The sequence below is a fragment of the Rhineura floridana genome, chromosome 1 (assembly GCF_030035675.1).
Source record: "Rhineura floridana isolate rRhiFlo1 chromosome 1, rRhiFlo1.hap2, whole genome shotgun sequence".
Taxonomy (NCBI): domain Eukaryota; kingdom Metazoa; phylum Chordata; class Lepidosauria; order Squamata; family Rhineuridae; genus Rhineura; species Rhineura floridana.
Window position 1 is genome coordinate 142,190,740 of NC_084480.1, and position 24,073 is coordinate 142,214,812.

The 24,073-nt window shown below is 41.1% G+C and overlaps 1 protein-coding gene across 4 annotated transcripts; it reads right to left on the bottom strand.

Moving 5' to 3' along the window:
- Positions 1-11,213: 11,213 nt before the first annotated feature.
- Positions 11,214-23,420, bottom strand: SLC25A51 (solute carrier family 25 member 51). 4 transcript variants are annotated; one of them, XM_061634559.1, is made up of 3 exons: positions 23,245-23,420; positions 19,745-19,926; positions 11,214-16,234 (listed from the first exon to the last, which is right to left on the bottom strand). In XM_061634559.1, exon 3 carries the CDS (start codon positions 16,195-16,197, stop codon positions 15,316-15,318), a length of 882 nt encoding a protein of 293 aa, XP_061490543.1. In that variant the 5' UTR covers positions 16,198-16,234; positions 19,745-19,926; positions 23,245-23,420; the 3' UTR covers positions 11,214-15,315. The 4 variants fall into 4 exon arrangements, with proteins under 4 accessions (XP_061490543.1, XP_061490551.1, XP_061490535.1 ...); XM_061634567.1 differs by lacking the exon at positions 23,245-23,420 and adding an exon at positions 23,062-23,208; XM_061634551.1 differs by lacking the exon at positions 19,745-19,926 and having other exon boundaries at positions 23,245-23,419.
- Positions 23,421-24,073: the final 653 nt, after the last annotated feature.

Sequence of the window (24,073 nt, forward strand, 5' to 3'; positions counted from 1 at the left end):
AGGAACAGTCCCTAACTCCTGCTTTTCTGAAATGTAGCTCAACTCAAATATACCAGCAACTGTGTTGCAAAGGTAATTATTTTGTCATCAGCTACCATTAACATTCTAGAACCTAGATGTCCATTTTAATGGTGGGACTCAAATGGTTAGACTGAACACTTACTGGGTAAAAAATAGACACACACAGAGCCTATTCATCCTTATATAGAAGTACATGTGACAGGTATTTCTGTGTGATAGAAAGCAAAGCACATGTTGTAGATACAAAGTAGAATGTAATTTGTATTATCTCCGCTCTTCCTACTGAATGATCTAGCTGGGGTGCCCATGTAATCTGGTTGCCTTGCCCTTCCAATCAAAGTGAAATCAAATCTGCAGTTTACATTTGAAAATATGTACTTAAATATTGGTTTAGACTGGTCTTTCCTCTTAGGTTTCAAATATTTGTTGTAGGGGGATTGGTGGTCTCATTCTTTCATAAAAATGTTTAAGATGTACATATCTATCTCTAGGATGTTATGTTTTCCCCAAAGTTGTTTAAAATAAAACAGGAGCTACAATCCAGAAACTACTGCTTATCAGCTGCTATACTTGCAATCTCAGAGACTGCTAAGCATACAAAAAAAGGGAACAGCCCCCCCCCCCGCCTGATCTGCTGTCAGGTACAATGAGAACCAGTGGGGAGGATGCCTAGGGTTTGAACTAAATGGCAAATCAGGAGGAGGGACAGTAGGGGGGAAATATTTTGTAAAACATTCCAGGTCTTGTTTTAAGCTGTAGTAGCTTAAATGTACATAATGTTGTGTGGCCAAAATTGTAATGCCTTTATGCAAATCTATGATATGACTGTACTTGGAATGCTGTGCTCGGTTTTGGTTGTTGCACATCAAAAAAGTCATTATAAAACTGTAAAAGGTTTGGGAAAAGGCACCTGAAATTATCAATGGACCCTGTGACGAAAATGGCACGCGACAAGCAAAAACCACTGTAAAAGCGGAACAAGCGCCGTAGGAGTGGGGCCTTTCTACAATTGAAAACCGCTGTATTAGCAGAACGCTGTAAAGCGAGGCCCTACTGTAATGGGAGGTACAAGACAGGCAAAATGAAGTTCTACACATAGCACATAGTTGAAATTGGCGGTTGCCACCAAATTAGATGGCTTTAAAAGGTGACAAATTCATAGAGGGTAAGGCCCTCGGTAGCTACTCGACATGATTGCAGAATATTACCTCCAGTATTGGAGGCATCATGCCTGTGAATATCAGTTGCTGGGAAACAACAGTAGGAGAGGGCTATTGTCTTCTTATGTTGCTTGTGGGCATCTGGTTGGCCATTGTGAGAAATAGGATGCTGAATTAGATAGGCTTTTGACATGATCCAGCAGAGCTCTTGTTATATTCTTATGATTTGTTTTGTAGTCACTTCTGAAAGAAGAGGACATTCCTCAGAAACTGTTAGGCTTGATAAAACATTGTGTGTGTGTGTCCCGTCCCCCCCAGCAGCACCTTTTGGGGGGTCACCTCCTGGGTTTCTTTTCCAGCTGTCATGTATTCCTGTCTTCTGCAGGAAGCAATGACATTTTAATAAGAAAGGAGATTAAGCAGAGTTAAAATCTGGCAATCTAGTTTGGCTGGATTTCTGTAGTTTTTTAAAAATTATAAACTCACTTTCCAAATTCGTTTTCATGCTGCAGTGAAGCAGGGAGTGTCACTTGAAAGTGTTGTCATATGGAAGTTCTGGCAAAGGTGACTTGGTTTCAGTGAACCAACTCTTGTTTTTGTATTACTAAACATTATGTTCCTGACAGCTGGATTTGAAATTCTCTCCTTTGTTAATGTTCCTTTCCATCTGAAATTATTTCATATAGTGGGTCTTTTTATCCTGTTACATTTCCCCAGTAAAACATTTGCAAATTCTTGTTGTCCAGTGGGGTGAAAGTGTAGGGCCACACTAGTGGGCACTGGCAGATTATGTACACCAGCTCCATGAAGACCCCAGTCCTCCAGCTAAGAGGGACAACACCTTATGGCAAGAATGGAGAGTCTTTGGTCCTCCAAGGGTTCCCCACACCTGTCTTTATGGGGTAAAAAAGTGCTGCTCCTCTTGGTTCAACCTCGGTGCTGAATCTAGGAAAATTCCAAAGCGTGTGTGAAGTCTAACAGACTAAGAAGTAAGTTAATATTCTGTAACAAGGCAGTTCCCTATGTTCCTAAGTGGTGGTATATTTTGTTTTTGATGAACTTATCCTGATATGGGAAAAGCTGTTTCAGTGGAAAGATAGATCCATCTGATAGCCAAATCCCAACTCTCCAATACTTCTGATGCTATTAAACTGTGTGCTCCACACTAAAATTAAAAAAGGCACTAAATTGGATTTTCTGTATAAATTATGCAAATTGTTGAGCATAATTCCACTTGGGGTAAGACCCATAGTTCAGTGGAAGAGCAAAGACTTTTTGCATGAAAACTGTCTCGGGTCGAATCCTTTGACTCTCCAAGTAAATCCCTGATATATTTAGTTGGGGGGCAAGTGATGGGAAAGACTTACACTTGGAAGTTACTGCTGTAAACCGCCCAGAGAGCTTCGGCTATGGGGCGGTCTATAAATGTAATAAATAATAAATGTAATAAATAATAATAGTCGGAACACAGAATACTCTGTTAGCACAGTATTATGTGTTGGATGAATCTGGCCTGAATTGCTAAAGGGTTTTCATATGTTCATATGGCTTCTTACTAGCCATTGGAAGGGCTATGACACCGAACTCGTCCCCAACAACTAAAGATCTTATTCAGCCACCTTTCAAGACTTCAGCTGCTGCCACTCACTTTGAAGCAGATCCTTGCAACCATTAGGCCTAGAAACTTTCCCCCTTTTTAAAAAGAAAGCTGAGCTTGTCAGGAAGTTGAATTCATTGTCCATTCAGCACAAATCCATTTGAAGTTGTAGCTTGCAGTCCTGATACTTGGACTACGTAGAAGCCCATTTCAGAAGTGTTGCAAGTCTTCAATAGAACAACAGAGGATAAGCAACAGAGGCTTGTATTTTCTAGCAGGAACCACTGGAATTGTATTTCAGTGCTCATCATCTTAAATGGAATATTACCTGTTTATATGCACTGACTTAAAAATGATCTACCTCTTAACATGCTCGTTTCTTTCAAAATGTACTGCTTTGATGTCATTAATTACTCTATATACAAGATCATCTTGTAATGTACATAGCTCCTTTTTGAAAATGCACAGTACCAGCAATGATATAACAGGCTGATTTTTTTAAATTACCTTGGGCAAAAGAGAGCAGCCCTTTGAAGCAAAACCTAGTGAATATTCTGCATTTAGTGGTCTTCATAGTGTGGTGTATTTTTTCTTAAATCACCTTTTATACTAGAAACACTTTGTCTATGCTATGATTGTTTAATATTTCACCATAAGTACTATTATGTATTGGGTTTAATCCTGTTTTGAAAACTTTCCAGGGAATATATTAACTAGTATAATCTTCACTGCAGAATTGTTCAGTGACATGTAACTGGTTTATATGTTCTGTGTTCTCACAATAGAACATCACCCCATCTTGGACATTTTAAGGTTATTTTGTATTCTGGCTTAATTGAAATTGACATTTTTCTTTGTAAAATCCTATGGACAAACATCCCATCCCTCAAAGAAGGGAAAGCTCTCAGTGAAACAGTTAACTTGTCCTCCGGTTATACAATGCAGCATTGAGATTAATCTCCCTTTTTATGCATATTTATTCAAGGTTCCTTAGAAATCAGTGGCTCCTGTTTCTGAGAAAATATGCATCAAATCTGGAGGTGAGCTAAACTGTTGATTAATGTTAAGTTTTTCTCTTCTTGGACTGACCTTATATTAGACCACACAACTAAAGCTTTAGCAACTATTTTAGTTCTGTTTGTGATCTTTGTTGAACTGTGAAGTGTGTACACACGCTTGCTTTAAATGCACGTGCTTTCATCACGTTTTAATTCCTGTAGAATAGCACAAGCCTAAAGTAGCATGCCTTATTAGCAGAAGCAAATAAACTAGTTGTGTTCTTGAAGACAGCAAAACCTTTAGAACATTTACCAAACCACTACTAATGTATCTGAAGCTGGTAGCTGTTGTATATGTTCAGTGAGCCTGAAATTTAACAGATGGTGCATTTTTCAAATAACCCATTACAAATCATACTTAATTCTCAACATACTAAGAATCCTAGAGCTGGAAATGACCTCAGAGACCATCTAGTCCAACCCTCTGTTTTAATAAAACCTATTGTGACTCCCAATTGCAAGAACGTTAATCATGCAGAGTGAGATATGGGTCATAACTAACGTGTTGCACTGATTTCAGTGGGGCTTAACACGATTACAGCTGAAATGAAAATATGCAAATATTCAAAGTTTGTCAATTGCTCAAACATCACCACAGGTTTAAGGTGAGTTTTTTTTTTACCTTGGCGAAACCATCAGTAATAGTGGACAACTTCTCCAAAAGACAACTTGCCCACCACAGCTGTGCATTACAGGGACAGGTCAACCATGTGGGAATGTTGGATGTTCCAGACTGTGCTCTCTATTCATAATGGTGAAGCCCAACAAAGCCTTGTGTGAATTAGTATGCACTATAGAACATACCCCAGAACCTTGCATATTAGTACACAGGTCCTGTAAGGCAAACTTACAGAAGTTTCCTAGCAAATGAAGCAATATGGATACTATTCCCTGAAAGCCACTGTGACATACCACAGCATACCAGCTGCCTATCACAATCGGTGTACTGTGCTATTATCTTGTGCATGTCAACTATAAAATACAGTCAAATAATACCAGATGTTATATGCAGATAGTCTTTGAACACATGAATTGTAAATGCTCAAATTCTTTGCATGTTTTGAGGAAGAATTATTTGAATTAAATTTATTTTGGCTCTAAGCATGACTAAGGCTGCAGTCCTAATCGCACTTAATAAGCAATAAGCCCTATTGGATAGTATAGAACTTACTTCTGTGTAAAGATGAACAATGTTTACACAGCAAGTTTATCTTGATCAGGGTCCTGTTACAGTTCTGTTAAAAACACTTAGGATGTAATCTTAACCCTGCTTACCTGTTAGTAAGCCCCATTGAATTCAATGGGATAGGATTTACCTCTGGCTAGATGTGGTTAAGATTGCGCTGTTAGATGGTATGCGTTTTAATGGTGAATTGGGGGTGGCTTGGAAAGAGAATACAGCTCCTAAAATGTGGACAGCCTTAGCACTGGACTAGATTCCTTTATACTCCCATTGAGAACAGGATCTACTTGTTGGTACCATCTCCAGTTTGTTTAAATTGGAGTGAGTTTTTAATTTGCAAAAGGAATTAAGTATTTCAGTGAGACTTTCATGCCTTGGGTTGAAAGATTGTTAAATGCTGGTATAGAAAGAGAGAAGGCTCCCTTGCTCCCCACTCATCTCAGAAGAGTATGGGGTGGAACTTTCAAGCCACTACAATAAAATTGTACACCCAAATGTCACCAAAGGGTGAGACTGAGGAATGTCTCTGAGAATAGAAAGGCATGCAACTGCAACACTCACTGTCTGTACCTTGTTTGCTTTGCATCTTATATAACAAAAGATTTTTTGCAACAGCTTATTGGTATACAATATTTCCTCATTAAGTGTGAAAAACGTAATTACATATTTGTGCATGTATTTTGCAGTTCTTAAGATTTCATAACAGCTGTCAATTTTAAATATAATACACTTCCAAAAGCTGTCTGAAAAACTTGTATTTACTCCTATAAGAGTGACTTTTAATGTTTGAACAGTTTCTCTTGCTTGCATAATAAAAATGTTAATTCAGAGTAGTAAGTTGCAATGGCCTGTATTTATCAGCATTTAGTAGATCTCCGGTAAAAGGGGTCGAGCTCCACTCAGCCTTCCATCCATCCGTGGTCGGTAAAATGAGTACCCGGCATAAGCTGGGGGGTAAAGAAAGGCCGGGAAAGGAACTGGTAATCCCACCCCATATATGCGGTCTGCCTAGTAAATGTCGCAAGATGTCACCCTAAGAGTCGGAAACGACTCACACTATAAGTGCGGGGACACCTTTACTTTAGTAGATAATTGCATTTCATACGTGATGCTTTTTAACCACAAGAATTAACACCAACTAAATCCATGGTGCAATAATGTATAGAAACTCCCATCATTACTAGATATCTGAAACACCTGTGACACTTTCCGCTTTAACATATAACTCTTTACCATGCTTCAAGCATCCTTTGTTTATATGGGGCCACTCTGCATTTAGTGGAGAACTGCACATTTGAAGGATCTCCTCATCTTAAAAACTGCATCCAAAAGTAAAAGGGTTCAGCTAGTCAGTGCATCCAGATCCAGCGGGAGAAAAACATTTTATTAAACAAGAATTTGGCTTAAAAAAAAAATTTAAAATGAAATGAAATGAAATTGTATAGTGAAGATCAGGCTGGAGGATCTATACGAGTCTAATTATTACCGTGTGTATGTAGGTGCGTGCGCACACACTCATAAGGATAGCATCACCTTTGCCAGGGACCTTATTTTAGATACTGGCCATATGACTGTATGATACAGCATCCAAAATAAGGTGTTTGGTAAAGGTGATGCTATCCTTATGAGCACACTATGTGTACATTGTTCTGGGCACTCAGGATAGCTTGAAGATTGTTAGGTTGCAGTATGGTCAATTCATCAATGACTTGAGTTGATAGAGGTTGGGTTGATGTCAATTTCCCATGTTGATGCTACCTTAACAGGTATGGCTCAAGTTCATTCAGGCTGTGATAGTCACAGGGCCATTCCATTGTATATGTAGTATATGTATATTGCATGTTACACTCTCAATATATTTCATTCCAAAAGCTGTGAAGGGTTGGCCTATGGATACAATTTTGGCCTCTGTTACATCCATAATGCAATCTAGTTATAGTTGACCTTACAATGTATACTTGCATCCACAGGGTGGTCCGACCCCAGAGGCTTATGGGTCCAAATGCCTTCTCAACTACTTGTGGGATTCTTTAACTATCTAGCCATCTACTATGTGAAACCTGAGGCCGAGGCTTAACACTGGCATCTGCCTCAAATCAGCTGACAAAAATAATAGCTCTTAGGTATCCTCTCCCTGAGGCCAAAGTCCAGGTTTCTCTGAGCTTTAACAGGAAGTTGTGGGCAACCAGATAGTAAATTCAATGTATTATGCAATGAAAAATTCATAGTCAAGCTGGCCAAAAAAGCTCTAGGCCTCATTTAAAGCCTTATTCCACTGTTCTGATGGCAGCAAGCATATCACTGCATTCTCAAGAGGGTGGAGCTTTTCAGAGTGCTGAAAGACTTTTTGCAACCAGATTCTTACCGTGACCTGCTGTGATGCTTTTGTGGGGTTCTTTGTTGATAAAATTACTTGATGTCATTAGAACAGAGAATCTATGGGATCTCTTATCAGCTATATCAGGTGGATATCACCCATGTTCATCACAGGTAGTTTGGCCTGTTTTACTGAATGTAAGCAGTGCCATGTTGAGAGAGGACTTTGTTCCATCTAACCGCAGTGAAGTAGTACTGAGATGTGTGTGTGTGTGTGTGTGTGTTTAAAGCCCTCTTTTGAACTGGGGAATTGTGGACAGGGTTGGGGTTTTTTGGAATGTGGTCAATGAGCTCCAGATACTCTTACATGATGTTTCTATTAGATTTTAGTCAGATTCAGGATTCCTTTGTTTACCCTTCATCAAAAGAGAGATGATGGAATGTGGTTCTGTTGATTCTCTTGTACTTTTCAGTGACTCTTTACTATTCTCAATTTGGATTGACTGTGTGGGTTGGGAGTGAGGGATTCCCAACTTAGTGGAAGATTCTAGATTATTGTGCTTGTCCATGAGGAAGCTCACATAAGAAACTTGTGGGAGCCTCTCACCTCTATACTTCCTAACAGCTACATGAAGCTGTTGTTTTCCAGAGTTCTGAAGTCAGCTGTCGTCATTATGATGATAGCACTCGGCTCAGTTCCATCACAATCAAGTGTGATGATAACTTTGAATGACTGCCTGAGGTCAGTGATGAGTGTGAATCTGAAGCTCGGTCCAGGCAAGATAGTTGTTCAAAACTGATGCTTCTAGAATTGGAAGTAGTGGAATTGTCTGTTCTGAATAGGGTTGCATTCCCTCCAAGGGAGATCTCTGGCTGTGGGCATGCTCCTGAATTTGCAGGTGGAGACTGTGCCCAGGTTTGCATTTTATCAGCTTCTGCAGAGTTGCTAGCTATTCCCCTTCTCTACAGAAGAAAGGCCTTGCCGCTACTTCAGCAGTCTATTGTGTATCTCCTAATAACCTTCCAACTGGGCTCCTGCAATGTGCTGTATATGGTGCTGCCCTTCAACAGCATTCAGAAATTTCAGTTGCTCCAGAATGTGGCACACGCGCTAATTGCCACTATTAACAGCTGGGAGCAAATAATACCAATATTTTAAGAGTTTCATTGGTTACCTGTTCTGAAGTTACATTAAGGTGCTAAGTTTTATGTTTATGGTCTGGGTCCGGGATACTTGGAAGAACACTTTCCCTTATATATAATTTTCTGTAGCGCCTGTGCTGGTTCTGTCACAGGTTAGCTTTGTCCTCAACATCTAACAGCCTTTTCAGAGGTGGCTGTGTGCTTATGGGATTCCTTGACATCTGTAACCCACTGAATCAGGGGCCTTAGCCAGTTCAGACCATATTTAGACTATATTTAGGGAGGTGGGTAAATGTGCTGGATTTATAGTGAAGTGTAGATTTACTTCTTCTGATGGTTACTATGAAGCATTTGATTATTATAACTGTATTAATTACTTTAAAATGTTACTTTAGTTTTTTTATTGTGTGGTGCTTGGATCCCTAACCTTCCTTCTGTGAACATAACAGAGTTCATGGGTTTTCCACTTCCCCTTCCCTCTTTAGCCTCATACCCCCCCCCCCAAAAAAACATTCTGCTCTTGAAGATGTAGAACCCCTTAGAACTGGCACAGGTGTGCTCCAGATGGAGATCAACTTTGTAGAAGTTATCCCTCCCTTAGGCAAATTGAGGATCTATGCCATTTTTATTTATTTTATTTACTGAATTTATTAGTCGCCCATCTGGCTGGCTGTCCAGCCACTCTGGGTGACGTACAACATAGGCATACAATACATAGGCATTAAAAATCTAAAAACAATGAAGATAAAATCTAACCCACCCCAAAAGCCTGCCTGAAGAGCCAGGTCTTCAAGGACCGGCGGAAACTCATATAAGTTGCATGGCGGAGATCATTTGGGAGGGAGTTCCACAGGGTGGGGGCCACAATTGAAAAAGCCCTCTCTCTAGTCCTCACCAGTTTGGCTGTTTTGACTGATGGGATGGAGAGAAGGTCTTTTGAGGCTGATCTTGTTGGGCGGCATAGCTGATGATGCTGGAGGTGCTCCTTTAGATAGACTGGGCCGAAACCGTATAGGGATTTAAAGGTCAAAACCAGCACTTTGAACTGGGCCCGGTAAGCAACTGGTAACCAGTGCAACTCCTTCAGTACTGGAGTGATATGATCTCACCGGCAGCTGCCTTTAATCAGGTGCGCCGCCACATTCTGTACCAGTTGCAGCTTCTGGACCGTTTTCAAGGATAGCCTCACATAGAGCTCATTACAGTAGTCTAGGCGAGAGGAGACCAGGGCATGTACCACTAATGGGAGCAGATGATTGGGAAGGTAGGGGCGTAGCCTCCGTATCAGATGGAGTTGATACAGCGCTGCCCGGCTCACAGCCGAAACCTGAGCTTCCATGGACAGTTGGGAGTCAAGAATGACCCCGAGGCTACGGACCTGGTCTTTCGGGGGCAATTGTACCCCATTGAGCACCAGGTCTAAATCCCCTAACCTTCCCTTGTCTCCCACGAACAGTACCTCGGTTTTGTCAGGGTTCAGCTTCAGCTTGTTCCTTCCCATCTAGCCACTCACCAAGTCCAGGCACTTGGATAGGGTTTCTACAGCCAACCTCGGTGAAGATTTAAATGAGAGATAGAGCTGCGTGTCATCCACATATTGGCGACACTGCAGCCCAATTGGTGATAGTCCCCAGTGGCTTTATATAGATGTTAAATAGCATCGGGGAGAGGATGGAGCCCTGTGGCACCCCACAAATGAGAGGCCAAGGGTCCGAAACCTCATCCCCCAATGCCCCTCTTTGGTGCCTATCAGAGAGGAAGGAATGGAACCACTGCAATACAGTACCCCCTATGCCTAACCCCTCCAGGCGATCCAGAAGGATACCGTGGTCAACGGTTTCAAAAGCCGCTGAGAGGTCCAGGAGGACAAGGAAGGTGCACTCACCCCTATCCAACGCTCTCCTCATATCATCCACCAAGGCGACCAAGGCTGTTTCAGGCCCATATCCAGGCCTGAAGCCCGACTGAAATGGATCCAGATAATCCGCTTCCTCCAATTGCGCTTGCAACTGCTTTGCCACCACCCGCTCAACCGCCGTGCCCAGGAATGGTAAGTTTGAGATGAAAGTTGTTCAAATCTTGGGGATCTCCTTGAGGGCTGATGGCATTACTCCCTCTTCCAGGGACGCATTTACCACTGCCTTGATTACCTCGCCCAGTCTATCCTTGCAGCTCATAATGAGCCACGATGGGCAAGTGTCGAGTAAGCAGGTGGTTGGCCTTAAGGTTGAAAGCACCTTGTCCACTTCATCAGAAGGAAGAGGCTGGAACCGATCCCACTTCGCCGGAGAACCACTGTATCCATAGCGTGCGGAATCGCACTTTTTAGACGATCGATTTTATCCGCAAAGTGCTTTGCAAACTCATCACAGGAGGTCTTAGAATGTTCCATAGGTTCCGAAGCAACTGGACCAACCAGGCTTCGGACCACTTGGAACAGCCTCCTGGGACAGCACTCTGCGGACGCAATAGAGGCAGCATAAAAATCCTTTTTTGCTGCCCTTATCGCCACATGGTAGGCTGCCGCAGCCACTCTAACCCGTGTCCGATCGTCTTCATTTCTTCATATCCCACCAGATTTTCAAAGAAACTCAATGCAGCTTACAATCCAAACACACAACAAAACAGAACATGGAACAATTCCCCATAAGATACAAACAGACATATGAAAGTCAACCACTTGTAATAAAATCCAAAACAGCCAATGAAACAAAGAGCACACACAGAACCGACAGTCATGTTTTTACTCGCCACCTCAAATACTTGAGAAGTGGGTCATTTTATTTAAGAAATCCATTAGTTTAATAACATCCTGATTCAGAAGCCAGCACAGGACAGGCTATGACGGAATAAATTAATGCAGTGTACAAAACTGAACAGCCTTTAGCAGTACATATTCATGGATGGTGGAGTTCTCAGATGGTGACTGCTGGTCTGTGGCAGTATGGTTCTACAAGTACACAAGGGTGTTTTGATTTTCATTTGTGCAATGTTTGACAGTATGTACCTGTTAAAGGTATGGGTCTGCCCTCATACAGATAGCTGTGTCAGGACTGTCCCAACGCTGAATTTGGCTCCAACTGAGTACAGAAAAAGGGAATATAAAAAATAACCCCCTCCCTTTTCTAGATGGTAAAAAGAGATAGAAAATCATATACAGTTAAAAGTTTACATTAATTATGATCATTTTATAATATATGATGTGCCACACAAATAAAACAAATCCATGAGAATGAATACATGAAAACAATGTACTGTATACTTGAATGCTGATTTAAAATAGCATAATGTAAATGGTACAAATGAAGTTAAAGTAGGATAACTTAAACATTACAAGGGGAATTCATTTATACACCTTGCAAAAAGTAATTATTCATAATTTCAAATTGGTTGCAATGATTACGTGACCTGTCAGCTCTCATGTTCACAGAGAAGTGACTCAGCTGCACAATGACTTCACTTTTATCATCATTAAGAAAAGGTATGTTTCCAAGAACCTATCAAGTACTTTCTTATTCCTCAAGGGGGAAAAACTAGTATAGGAAAATAGAATGGGGAAGGAAAAATGAGGATCTCCTAGATAATTAATGGGGAAAACACCCCATATTTTATAGGTAGAAACAGCTATAATGGGTTTATTTTTATTATGAGGAAGACATAGACATTAACAGAATTAGTATGGCATAGTTGTAGGCTAGTGGCTTAAAGCCATAGCTTAGTAAAGCAGGCTGATACTTGTACTCTTTTGCAGATTAGGACTGAGCATGCTGAACAACCCATGACCACAGATTGCTGAGTCTGGAAGGAGGCATGGACAAAAAAATCAGGGTAGGGTGGGGGAATGGAGTAACCTACAATGAGTCCTGCCTGGCAGGAACACTAAGAACACAACATTTTGTTGCATGTCTCACTTGTTTCCCCCCAGTATTGAACTTGGGTTGCTCCCAAATTTGGAAGTGAGATGAATCTCTCCCAAAATAAAGTGGTAGTTTCTGTGTACTCAGGAGGTGCCTTGGGTATGCAGAATTATATTAGTGTTTAAATTGAAACACTTTTAAAATACAAGATAGCCCAACTAGAATCTATATTCAGCAAATTCCAGAATTTACAATATATGGAGGGTGTCAGTTTGGGCGGGGATTAGTCTGCTTTAGCCACTTATAGCGTTCTGCTGGGCGCAGTTCTATGTGTTCGATTTGGAATATGCATGTCACAAAGCACTTTCCTGCCCACCTTATACAGGGAGATTTCAAGTAAAAGAAGAAGGGCAAAAATAGTAACCTGCTATATATTTGGGAATTACACGCACCCCTAAGCACACAAAAACAATTACCTTGGTGGTAACACTGTGTTACTGCCTAGCTGATAGCTGTAGATATTATTATTCTCTTCCTCCCATCATGAATAGACATTATATTAGTCAAATTGTCAACCCTGATTCTACCTCCCCCATTTATCTTTAATAGCAATATGATCTAACAAAAAGCATAACAAGAGGCAAGGCTGCTTCCTACCTCTGGCAAGAAGGCATTCTGAAGTCCATGTCTGGGCAAACAGGGATAACCTAAAGTTATTTATGATATAGCTTTTTAAAACATGTTTTAAATTATACACAGAAAGCCATCTACATGCAAAATTGTAAGTTATTTTCCTGCAATGAAATAAGAATGAAGAAACAACAGGAAAATCTGAAGTGTAGCATTCTTCATTTCCCCACTTTGTCAAGCATTCAGGATTGCTTCTAGACTCATGTGGACTAAACAGTAAGATCTGTGTTTGAAAAATACTAGTCTACTTCACTGAAGGAAATGAAATTTACGTTGTTTATTCCATCAAGGGAAAGATACAAAAAAAACCAGTGGTAAAATCAGATTTTAAAAGTGAAACATTCAACAGACATTTTGTTTAAATGCATATAATCACAACATCAAACATTCTTTCATTTTGTGCTTGGCAATCTGACTGTGAGGCTAAATAGCATTCACTGGTACAGTATAAGAACCAAGGAAAAGGGGTAAGTTGATCAGGATTAATTGCTGCTTTAGGGCAATTATCAGGTGGAAAACAGGCAACATAAATTAAAAATCATACCATCTCGATATTGACATATTAGCTACACTTTAAAAAAGTCCACTAGGAGAAACAACACTTGGAGGATAATCAATTCATTTTCGGAAAGCTTTTCTGTGTGCCACAAATAGGAAAACATTAACTCCTATTTACATTTTTAAAAAACTATATAAAAGAATCCCCTGCCCCATGATGAGCATTATTTTGGTAGACTTGCTTTCCTCTCATTAACTGACTTGAGACCTCTTGTGTTGCTTGTGTTCAAATTTTGCTTTTCTCTGTATATTGGAATTCAGGTAAAATGTCAGCATGATTGAAAAAACACAGAAAATCAGCCCCATGTAATGCTTGCAGAGGCTTATGTCCTTTTCACATACATGCATGGTCCTTCATACCACACTACGAGCCAGTTCACACACTGGGTGTAGTTTATACAACCAAGTGAGGTCCCACTCGAACAGTCTGTCTGCTGTGAAGTGGGTGGACATATCTCCCTATTGGGCCTACTTGTACAGACTCGTTTACACAGAAGAATTTATGCCTGATATAAACAACATGCCTAAGCAGTGTGTGAAGCAGCTATATAAATTCCTTTTTCTACCACAATGGAATAGTCTGAAATGGTAACAGTTAAAACACCTAGTTCAGTCATTTCCATTCAGGCACACACAACTCCTGCTTAAGCACAGCATATAAAGTTTACCTGACAGCAGCTCACATTTCAGATCTGGATACCAATTAGCCATGTCATAATTGCAGAAAACATTTACAGACATAGAACACAACCTACCAGAAGAAATTAAAGCAGTTTGAAATGCCACTAAAAAAAATCAATGGGACTTAAAAATGCTTATATTTTGGTTGGATTTCAACTTTCCAAAGCTGCAAAGTGGCTAACAGGAAGCAACCCTCTGAGTAGTATATCCACTGGCAACAAAACTTAGTAGTATAAACAGCCAAGCAAAAGTCTACAGTGACAAATTAGGTGGCAGTGTAACATGAAGGACACTTGAAAGCTATTCAGACAATAAAGCTTTTGTCACCTTTTCCTCCCCAGCCACACCCACCTATTTATTTTTAAACAGATACTCCTAACACTGAACTTACAGTGAATTCAGTTTCTGACATTTAATATTAAATCTTGCAAGATGCCATTTGTATCAACAGTTTAGCAAAAGCTATTTGACAAGTTTGGGAGAACCTTAAGGTTTGGGGGGGGGGTAACTATTTTCCCTTCAAAAATTGGCAGTCTCTTTACAAGGAATAAAAAAGGCGTGTGTATGGGGGAAGAACTTGACACATCAGGGGAGCTTATTACAACATGCCACAATTGTTCCAAATGGGCCAAGCAACAAATTAAATATGTCTTCTGCCCTATTATACATTTCCTCAAAGTGCATTCTTTGGATCACCAGGAGTGTTGAGAAAGTTGAAGGTGATCTGGAGCAAATGTTCTGGGTGAATCCACCTTCTGGCATATTCCAGGAAACTTTTCAACTGATTGTTCTAGCCATACAGCTGATGCACCCAGAGACTGAAAGGCCATTAATAAGGCCATTAATAAGACCGAATATTTTGAGCTAAGTAGGCACTGCTTAATACAACTGACATCCTTACCTACTGAAAGAACTATTATTTTTCAATTAAATTTTCCAAATGTTACAAAGCTGTCTTACTAGTGCAAGCTTGCTTTTTCCCTGGAAACTGACAGCTCTGTGTTGTCTGGTGCCCAAATGAGAAAAGGAACTTCACAAGCAGTTACCCTTTTCACAGTAATTTGAGCAAGAATTCATATGTTGCATTGATTATGCCCCAAGAAATCAGGGATCTATGATAATTCAGATGGGCACCTCGGAAGAGGTGGGTCAGTTTTCTGTCACGCTCCAGCCAAATCTTCATGAAAACCTTGGGAAAAGACTGGAACTCCCCACCAATTTGTGACTGCATGCGGGCTTTTACAACATTCATTGGGAAAAAGAGGAATCCCAGCATAGCACCTAACAGCCCTCCACAGATAAAGTCATTTATCAAATGAGTACTGTACGTTGTTGCTTCGGGCAAACACTGCTTGATAGGTCCTCTCAGACCAAAGAAGAGAGCATTGCTAGGGCCATTCCGAAGCAGGATTGGCACCAATCCCCGATAATATTCCCTGGCCCCATGCTCTCTCAGAACTCTGAATGCTTGGAAAGTGTTTGTAAATTTGTCGTGATGTTTGTAGTCCTGCAGCAGTGTCTGAACACGCTCAAAAGGGGTCAGAACAGCTTCCGTGGTCCCAGCAAGCACAGCAGCCAAGCTCCGGGTCAAGATTTCAGGGGCACTCATGTGCCTTAGGAGTACGGAAGACAAGTCCTCATACAGACCAAACATTATTGCCAGGGTTGTGCTCTTCTGCATTAGTGGAGGAAGGACACCACGGTACAAATTCCTGAGCCCATCTTTCTGCAGCTGACGTACCGCATCTCTGGTTCGTACGCCATAGAGTTGCTGCCGAAAGAGGACTTTCTGGACAGGGAAGGTGACTGCAACATTTGTGACAGCTGCGCAATAACCACAGACGTAATGTTTGCCTGAGCTAACATTTACAATGCGGTGACCAATTTGGTCTGTCTTTGACTTGTTAAGGACAAGGTCTTCTGAATCCATCATGCTGCTTGTTCTGTCTTCACAGGAGAGCTCTTTTCACCTATAAAAAGGAAAAGTGAAAAAATGCACATAACTCAGGTTTATTATGTAGAAAAAACCAGGTATATAACCTTAATTTTGATATGCATTTTTGTTTCCCAAAAGGCCCCTAGCTACCCTAAACACAGACTTACAGGGAACATACAAATTTTAAAGCGCTGAGGACATGTCTATACCAACGGTTTTTTCCCACAATAGCATGAACCACTCTTAGAATATTCACATGGAAGGCAGCTCAGAAAATTTTAAAGTAATTATAGTATTATGATCAGTTTATGAATCTGCACCTCATCCTGTCTCAGCTGACATCTGGACTTTCAGTATGGAATTTAGTGCCTTAGTAATGAGGTGCTACATTTCACACATACGATCCCCTAAATATATGTGGGTTCCTGCTCCCTGTCTCACTTCCCCCAACCTGCATGAAATCAGGATAAAAAGGCTGTGGGTGGTCCTCAGGTTGCAAGTTCCCGATCTCTGGTTCACAACTTGCCCTCCAGAAAATGTTTAACTTGGTGGAAGATAAAGCAAAACAAAGGGCTGGGCAGGTGACAACGTTATCATCAATGACTCTTGCCACTCTTTCCTGCCCAGCCCTATCTTGGTCCATTCAAAGCTCATTTCAAGTTTTTCTGACAGGGCCCCTTATCATAAAAATCACAGGGGTAATTACACATGGTAATTGGGACAAACGTTAAGTCTTCCATGGGGAGAAAATGTAGGTATAATGTAAAACATTCTCTTTAAAAAAACACTGCAAGCCTACTTTCGTTTTTTAAATTTCTGGCTATCTTCTTGCACTTCACTCAGCTAGACAAACAGATAAATTGCTTCAAGTTTCATCCTAGTTCCCAACTAGTTTCATTTTCTTACTCTCCTTCCAGAGCCCTGGGTAAACGACAACTTTCCCCAAACACTTTCTTAAAGGCAGCAGGGTGAGGGGCTGGTTGATGGACCTTAAAGACTTATTTAAAGAGAGGTACTTGACAGCTCCTTATATTAATTTACCCATTGTGCAATATTTTGATTGGCAACTGGGGAGGTGAGAGATGGCTGATCCAGCTGCTGCTCTCCTCCAGTGCACTGGCTAGTAAATAAATCAGACAATAAGACAAATGTATATTTGTGCTGTAGAAATGCCTCCAACACTTGGGTGGAGGGGCTGGGGATCAGGCTCACACTGCAACAACGTTTTACAGCCAGCACCCCAATGGGAGAACCATGCAAGTGATTACATGGCAGTTGGATATGAGGCTATCTGGTGGTGACATCTGCCATTCCATTGGTCCGCAGGGTTGATTTGGATCACACAGTAGACACATTAATTTCCCACAGTTGATTTCAGGGTGCAAAGAGGAACTGCATAGCAAACACCCATACAAGATACTTCAATTTTTAGCTATTCAAATTTTTTCCCAAAGGAATTTGTTTCTCATGTTAAATTTAAAAATCCTTTATTGTATTTACAAATAAAGGCCCCACGTCTCAAACCAGATCATGCCTATCCAAAGGAAAAGCAGGCAGCCTCTTTAGCAATGACCATATTCTAAAGCAGAGGGCCAAAATATAAAAGAGACAGACTTTCTATAATGTGTATTATAAGCCTAGATGACACCAGTGAGATGTATATATATCATTTTTATTGTATAGGTCATTTGTTGACCACCCAGTTAATGAAATCCTCTGGATGGTTCACATTAAGTTCAAGTAATATGTAATAAAAACATTAGAATATTGGAATATTTAAAATATTTTTTAAAGATCCACCAATTCAGCCTCCTGCCTAAAAACCAGCAAAAAGGAAGGTTTAAAATCCAGCAGAAATCATCTGTTTCAAGGCTAACAAACAGTTTGGGGAGAATAAAAAGGTCTTCATGTGGTACCAAAAAGATCTTAACGTAGGCACCTGGTGAATCTACAGGGACTTGGGTTTATGAAGAGCAATGCCACCTACCTTATTAGCCTTTCTCCTTAGTTCAGTGAGAAACTGAACTTGTTGAAATGCTGGAAAGGCAGTCTACATGTGTTCAGAAACTCTTTTCAGTAAGTTCCCAAAAACTATTTGTATCAAGAGATTGGTTACCAAGTCTCCTGGACACAATTCATGGACCCCAGTTTTCTGGCTCCATTGCTGCTTTCATTCTACTGCTTTTATTCTGTTTTATAGTTTTTATTCTATCTTTGCGTTTTGATTGTTTACTGTAAACTAGTTTGGTATCCTTTGTGTATTGTGAAGTGCAATATAAAAATCTAACAGATACTACTGTCAGAATTTAGACTTTACTAAAACACAAGTACACAGAGAAAATGACAATTATGAAAAATACCATTATTAAGGTGGGATAAAAAACTTTTGACCCAGTTCTGTTGAAAAATGGGGTGGGTTCAACAAACCTACAGCCAAAGTCACATTATATAATGCTTTGCTGCAGTGCCATTCAATTTTATTGGGATTAAATTAACATTAACATACACTGTATACACTGCATACTTCCTATTCTGGAAGGAGCAACCTTATTTCTGTATGAGTCGCACATATTTTACAAGAACAGACGTTCATGAAACTTGAGTTCAGAAACAGTGTAGTTTTAGACATGTGTTCCATAAGCCTGGTTCCAGTTAGTATAAAATGCCGCCCTGGGCTCCTACTTGGAGGAAGGGTGGGATAGAAATCAAATAATAAATAAATAAATAATTACAGCAGCTACATTATCAACTGTGATTTCTGAACTGTCTTCAAGGGCAGTCCCACATACAGCACATAGCAGTAATTCAAATGTTCACAACTTGAATGACTGTGGCCAAGCTATTCCTGTCCAGGAAACACTCCAAATTTTGACCGTCATCAATCTCTGCCTCTACCTTGGTCCATTCAAACTTCAACCTGTTGTTCGTATGCACAGAATGCTGAACTTAGATCCTACTCCTTCAGATAAATTGGCAATTCACAATCACTGAAGAAAATTAACATTGACAGACTCACAACAATATTAAATCCCTAGATACACATACCGAGAACTAAATAAATGTGCTAGTAGAAACATGTGCATTTGTGGCCAGTCTATACTTTACTTTATCCATGCTCTGGCTGCTTCCTCACGGTGAGCTCTCATTCCCACACTATAACATCCTGCTGTAATGTCCTTGCCAGAAGGGAATAGCCTTTTATGGTAACCATAGCCAACATGGGGGTACAAAGTCATCATAAGGAATTAGACAGGGTACCAATGAGGTAACATGCAGACCCCGCTATAAAATACTGAAGTAGGGGCAGAATATATTAGACATATTTTTGCTTCCAGTTACATAAGAAAAGCCCTACTGAAGAAGACTAGAGGTCCATCTAGTTCAGCATTCATTTTCCTGCAATGGCCAACTAGATGCTTATGGGAAGCCCACAAACAGGACATAAGAGCAATAGTCCTCTCCGGCTACTGTTCCTCAGAGACCAGTATTCAAAGGCATGTTGCCCCTGATTCTTGAGACATCATCCATCCAAACTAGTACTCACCGATATTCTTAGCTTTCATGAATTTGTCTAATCTCCTTTCAAAGCACTCTAAGTTTATGGCCATCACTACATCTTGTGGTAGTGAATTACATAATTAAACTGCATGACTGTATGAAGTACAGCCTCTCTTTTTCCTATCCTGACTCTTCCACCATTCAGCTTCATTGAACAATCCAGAGTTCCTGTAATGAGAGAGGAGGGAAAGAAAAACTTCTATCCGCTTTCTGTGCACCTTGAATAGTTTTATACACCTCTATCATGTTCCTCTTACTTGCCCTTTTTCTAAACTCAAAACCTCAGATATCTTAACTTTTTCTTATCTATCAAGTCCACTGATCATTTTGATTGCCCTTTTATGTACATTTTTCAGCTCTGCAATATTTTTTTTGAGATGCAGCAACCAGAACTGCGCTCAGTATTTCAAGTGTGGTCACACCACCGATTTGTATAAATGAATTACAGTTTTTATCTTTGATCTCATTCCTAATCATCCCCAACATGGAGTTTTTTCCACAGCTGTACATACTTTGCTCAACATTTTCATTGATCTATCTATTACAATTCCAATCTCTCTTTCCAGGTCAGTCACCACCAGCTCAGACTCCCATCAGTGTGTAAGTGAAGTTAGGGTTGGACTCAATGGCCTTGTAGGCCCCTTCCAACTGATTCATACATCACAGAAGACAAGCTTAGCATTTATACAGAAGTTTGTAGATATTCAAATAATGTCAGAAACACAGTATCATTACAACATTCTGTATAGTCAACATTACTATCCCAATACTGAAAATTTGGGAGAACTAAGGCTGAAAGAACAGTGGCTGGCTTAAGGTAACCTAGTGAATTCATGGATGAAGCAAGATGAGTTTGCTTACAACTCTTAGCTTGGACACAACATTAGCTGTCACCTCTATCTCCTCCTTCCATATGTCAGGGCAGAAACCACAAAGGACAAGAAAACATCCACTTTCTGCTAGCCACACACATGCTGGGACTTTAGCAGATGCTAGTTCTCCACCTGATAGAATAAGGGATCTGTGTAAGCTGCATAGGCTGTCAGCAAAGTTTTGTGGGCTAGGGTGGTATTATGAATACAATTTTGTTTCTGCTTTCCTTTCTGCAAATTCAATATGACAGGCTTGTAAATACATTTAAACATTACAATCCCACAATTATTATTGTTACTAGTCTGCTTGCCCGTGCATTACCTCTTCGTCCGCTTTTAAGACTGTTCTATTTCACTGGGCATTTTTAAATCAGAGCTTTTGGCTATACATTTGGTGACAGGGCAAAAAGCCATTTGCAAGCCTGAATGATCTCTTACCCAACTACTTAAGGTTTGTCCCACATGGTATGCATGGTATAGATTTACTGCGTTGCCTTTGTGAGCCTTGTTAGATTTACCATTTGCAGAACTAAAGGCAAAATTAGAATGTGATCTACAGAAGAGGCTTCTAAGCCTTCTGACATAACTAGTGTGACTGTTGTCACAGAGCTCTGTAGGTGTGCCTGTTTTCCAGTAAATATTTAGGCAAAGGCATGGCAAAGCCTATAGATTCAGTGCAATTCAAAAGGTTGTAGATATGAGCGTATAGCTCTGTATATATAATAGAGCTCTCTGCCTGGACATGGTGGTGTGATGGATGAAGGAAAATAAGCTGAATTTGAATCCTGGCAAATCGGGGGCACTGTGGGTGAGAGGTTTGTATCTGAGAAATTGATCAATTGCCTGCCCTGGATTGGGCTGCACTCCCCCAAAGGAGCAGGTATGCAGTTTGAGAGTGCTTCTGGATCCAGCCCTTTCACTGGATGCCCAGGTAGTTTCAGTGGCTAGAAGTGCCTTTTATCAGCTGCACCTGGTGAGACAACTACGACCATTCATGGATGGGGAGTGTTTAACCACAGTAATTCAAGCATTGGTGATATTAAGACTAGATTACTGCAGTGCACTCTATGTGGAGCACTTGACCCAGAAACCCCAATTAGTACAGAATGCTGCAGCCAGATGACTGACGGGGGTGAGACCATGTCAGCATATAACACCTCTGCTCAGAGATCTGCACTGGTTACCAATTTGTTACTGGGTCAAGTTCAATGTGTTACTACTAATACATTAAATCCTTAACAGATTGGGACCAGTTAACTTGTGAGACAGGCACCATTACAAGTGCCACATAATATTCACTCCATACTTATAAGAAATTGTTCTCTTAGCATGGCAGCACCTTCTCTTTGGAACTCCCTGCCTACTGACATCAGGCAGGCACCTTCGCTGTATTCCTTTCAGTGCCTGCTTAAAACTTTTGTTTAGGAAACCCTTCATCTGTTTTAATCTTTTTAGTTAGCATGTGTTTTAATTGTTTTAAATATGTTATCATACTTTGGACACATAACAAGAAGCCAGGATTCACTAGAAAAGACAATAATGCTGGGGAAAACAGAAGGGAGTAGAAAAAGAGGAAGGCCAAGCAAGAGATGGATTGATTCCATAAAGGAAGCCACAGACATGAATTTACAAGATCTGAACAGGGTGGTTCATGACAGATGCTGTTGGAGGTAGCTGATTCATAGGGTCGCCATAAGTCGTAGTCGACTTGAAGGCATATAACAACAACAACAAAATATGTGTTTAATTACTCTTCTTTAATTGTTTTATTGACAATGTAAATGTTTTTTGTCAACTGCTTTAAGGCCTTTACATTCAAGCAGTATATGAATTTTGTTAAATAAATAAATAATAAAACCAGTAGGTGTCTGCAAACTGAAAAGGACATGTGGATATATCTGTGATTCTATGTACATTATGTACATATAGGTGCACTAAGTGCCACACATGCATATTTGGAGTGTGCACGCCTAACAGATTCTGCACACTTTACTGGGTGCACACAGTTTTCGCTAGTCTATGGGGGCTTTTGCAACTCTAAATGGGAGCTTGTTTGGTTTTCTGCAAATGTTTAGGAGTCATGGCACCTCATTTCACAAGGCTCAATGCAGCTGGCACAAACAGAAACATTATTTAGGACCTCTATGGAATTAGCTTCCTATGTGACAAAGAATGTGTTTTGCGGAGATCTTACACTTTGAGGGTAGCACTGCCACCATTTTATTAGTCCTGCTGCTGTGCCTTTCAAAGCAGCCCGACACACAAGTATCCAACTTCTTCACCCCCACTGTACGAAAAGCATCGCAGGCCCATAAGCCGAAGCCAAGAAAAACAAAGCCATGAAAGGAAGGTGACAGCCCTATATGCTGTGGTCACGAAGAGCCCCACCAGCCAGCAGTGAGGGGGTGGTGTGGAAGGGCCTTATCCTTACCCTGCCCTTGCCCGAGGTCAGGAGGTAGCCACCTGCAGGAAGGCCAGGCTCAGTTCTTCTTGTTCGCCTCCTCATCTCCATTTTGCTCGCTTTCTTGCTTGTCTGCCCTCCTCCCGCCTTCTCTTCTCCTTCCGCCTGTGCCACCGCCCCCCCCCCTTAGCCACTCCCGGCTGACTCACTCACCCGCCAGGGCTTCATGGCGGCGGAATACCTATTGCTCGCGCGCGTCCAGCCGTCATGCCCGCCCGCGTGCAGACGCGCGGAGTGAAGTGGTCTGGTCTGACAGGAGCCCCCAGAACCGGCCGGGAAACAACCCTTCGCCACGCCTCCCCGCACCGCGCCGCAAAGACGCATGACGTTAACGTATGGGGGAGGGGGAGAAAGTTTACGCGACAGACACCTCCCACTCACTTCCCCCGCCCGCGAAGGCCCGTGCGCCCTCTCTACGGCCTACCAAGGCGGCTTTAGCCTGCTCGACCCGACGAAGACGGTGACGCGTATAGCACTCTCGTAGGCCCGGGGAGATTTCAATATAGAGGGGGGGGAGCGTCTTTTTAATAGCTTCTCTGTAGACTGAAAGCATTCACTGTTCGAAGAGTGGTGAGAATTCTTTCCTTCCGTTTACAAAGGGCAACTTTGTGAGGCTGCTGTCTCGCTCACACGCGTGTGACATTGCCTTCAGCGATTCCCCCAGAGGGGTGGGGTTTTGCCTTCCAACAGTATCTCATTCGGGTGCATCCTGAGCAAACAGCTGCTGTTTACACAGATGGAGATAAAAAAGATGCGCCGATAAATTGCTGGGGCGCGAATGTTTAACCACCTTATCTATCGCCTTTTCTGACAAAAAGGCCAAAGCAATTAACAAGAAAAAAGCCGCACACACTGTGGTTTATATTCAAGTAACTTTTACTTAGATCCATTGAAATTAATGGATCTAATTTCGTCATGGTCATTAATTTCAATGGGTCTCCCTAAAAGTTAGTTGAATACAACCCAAAGTAGTTAAAAAAAA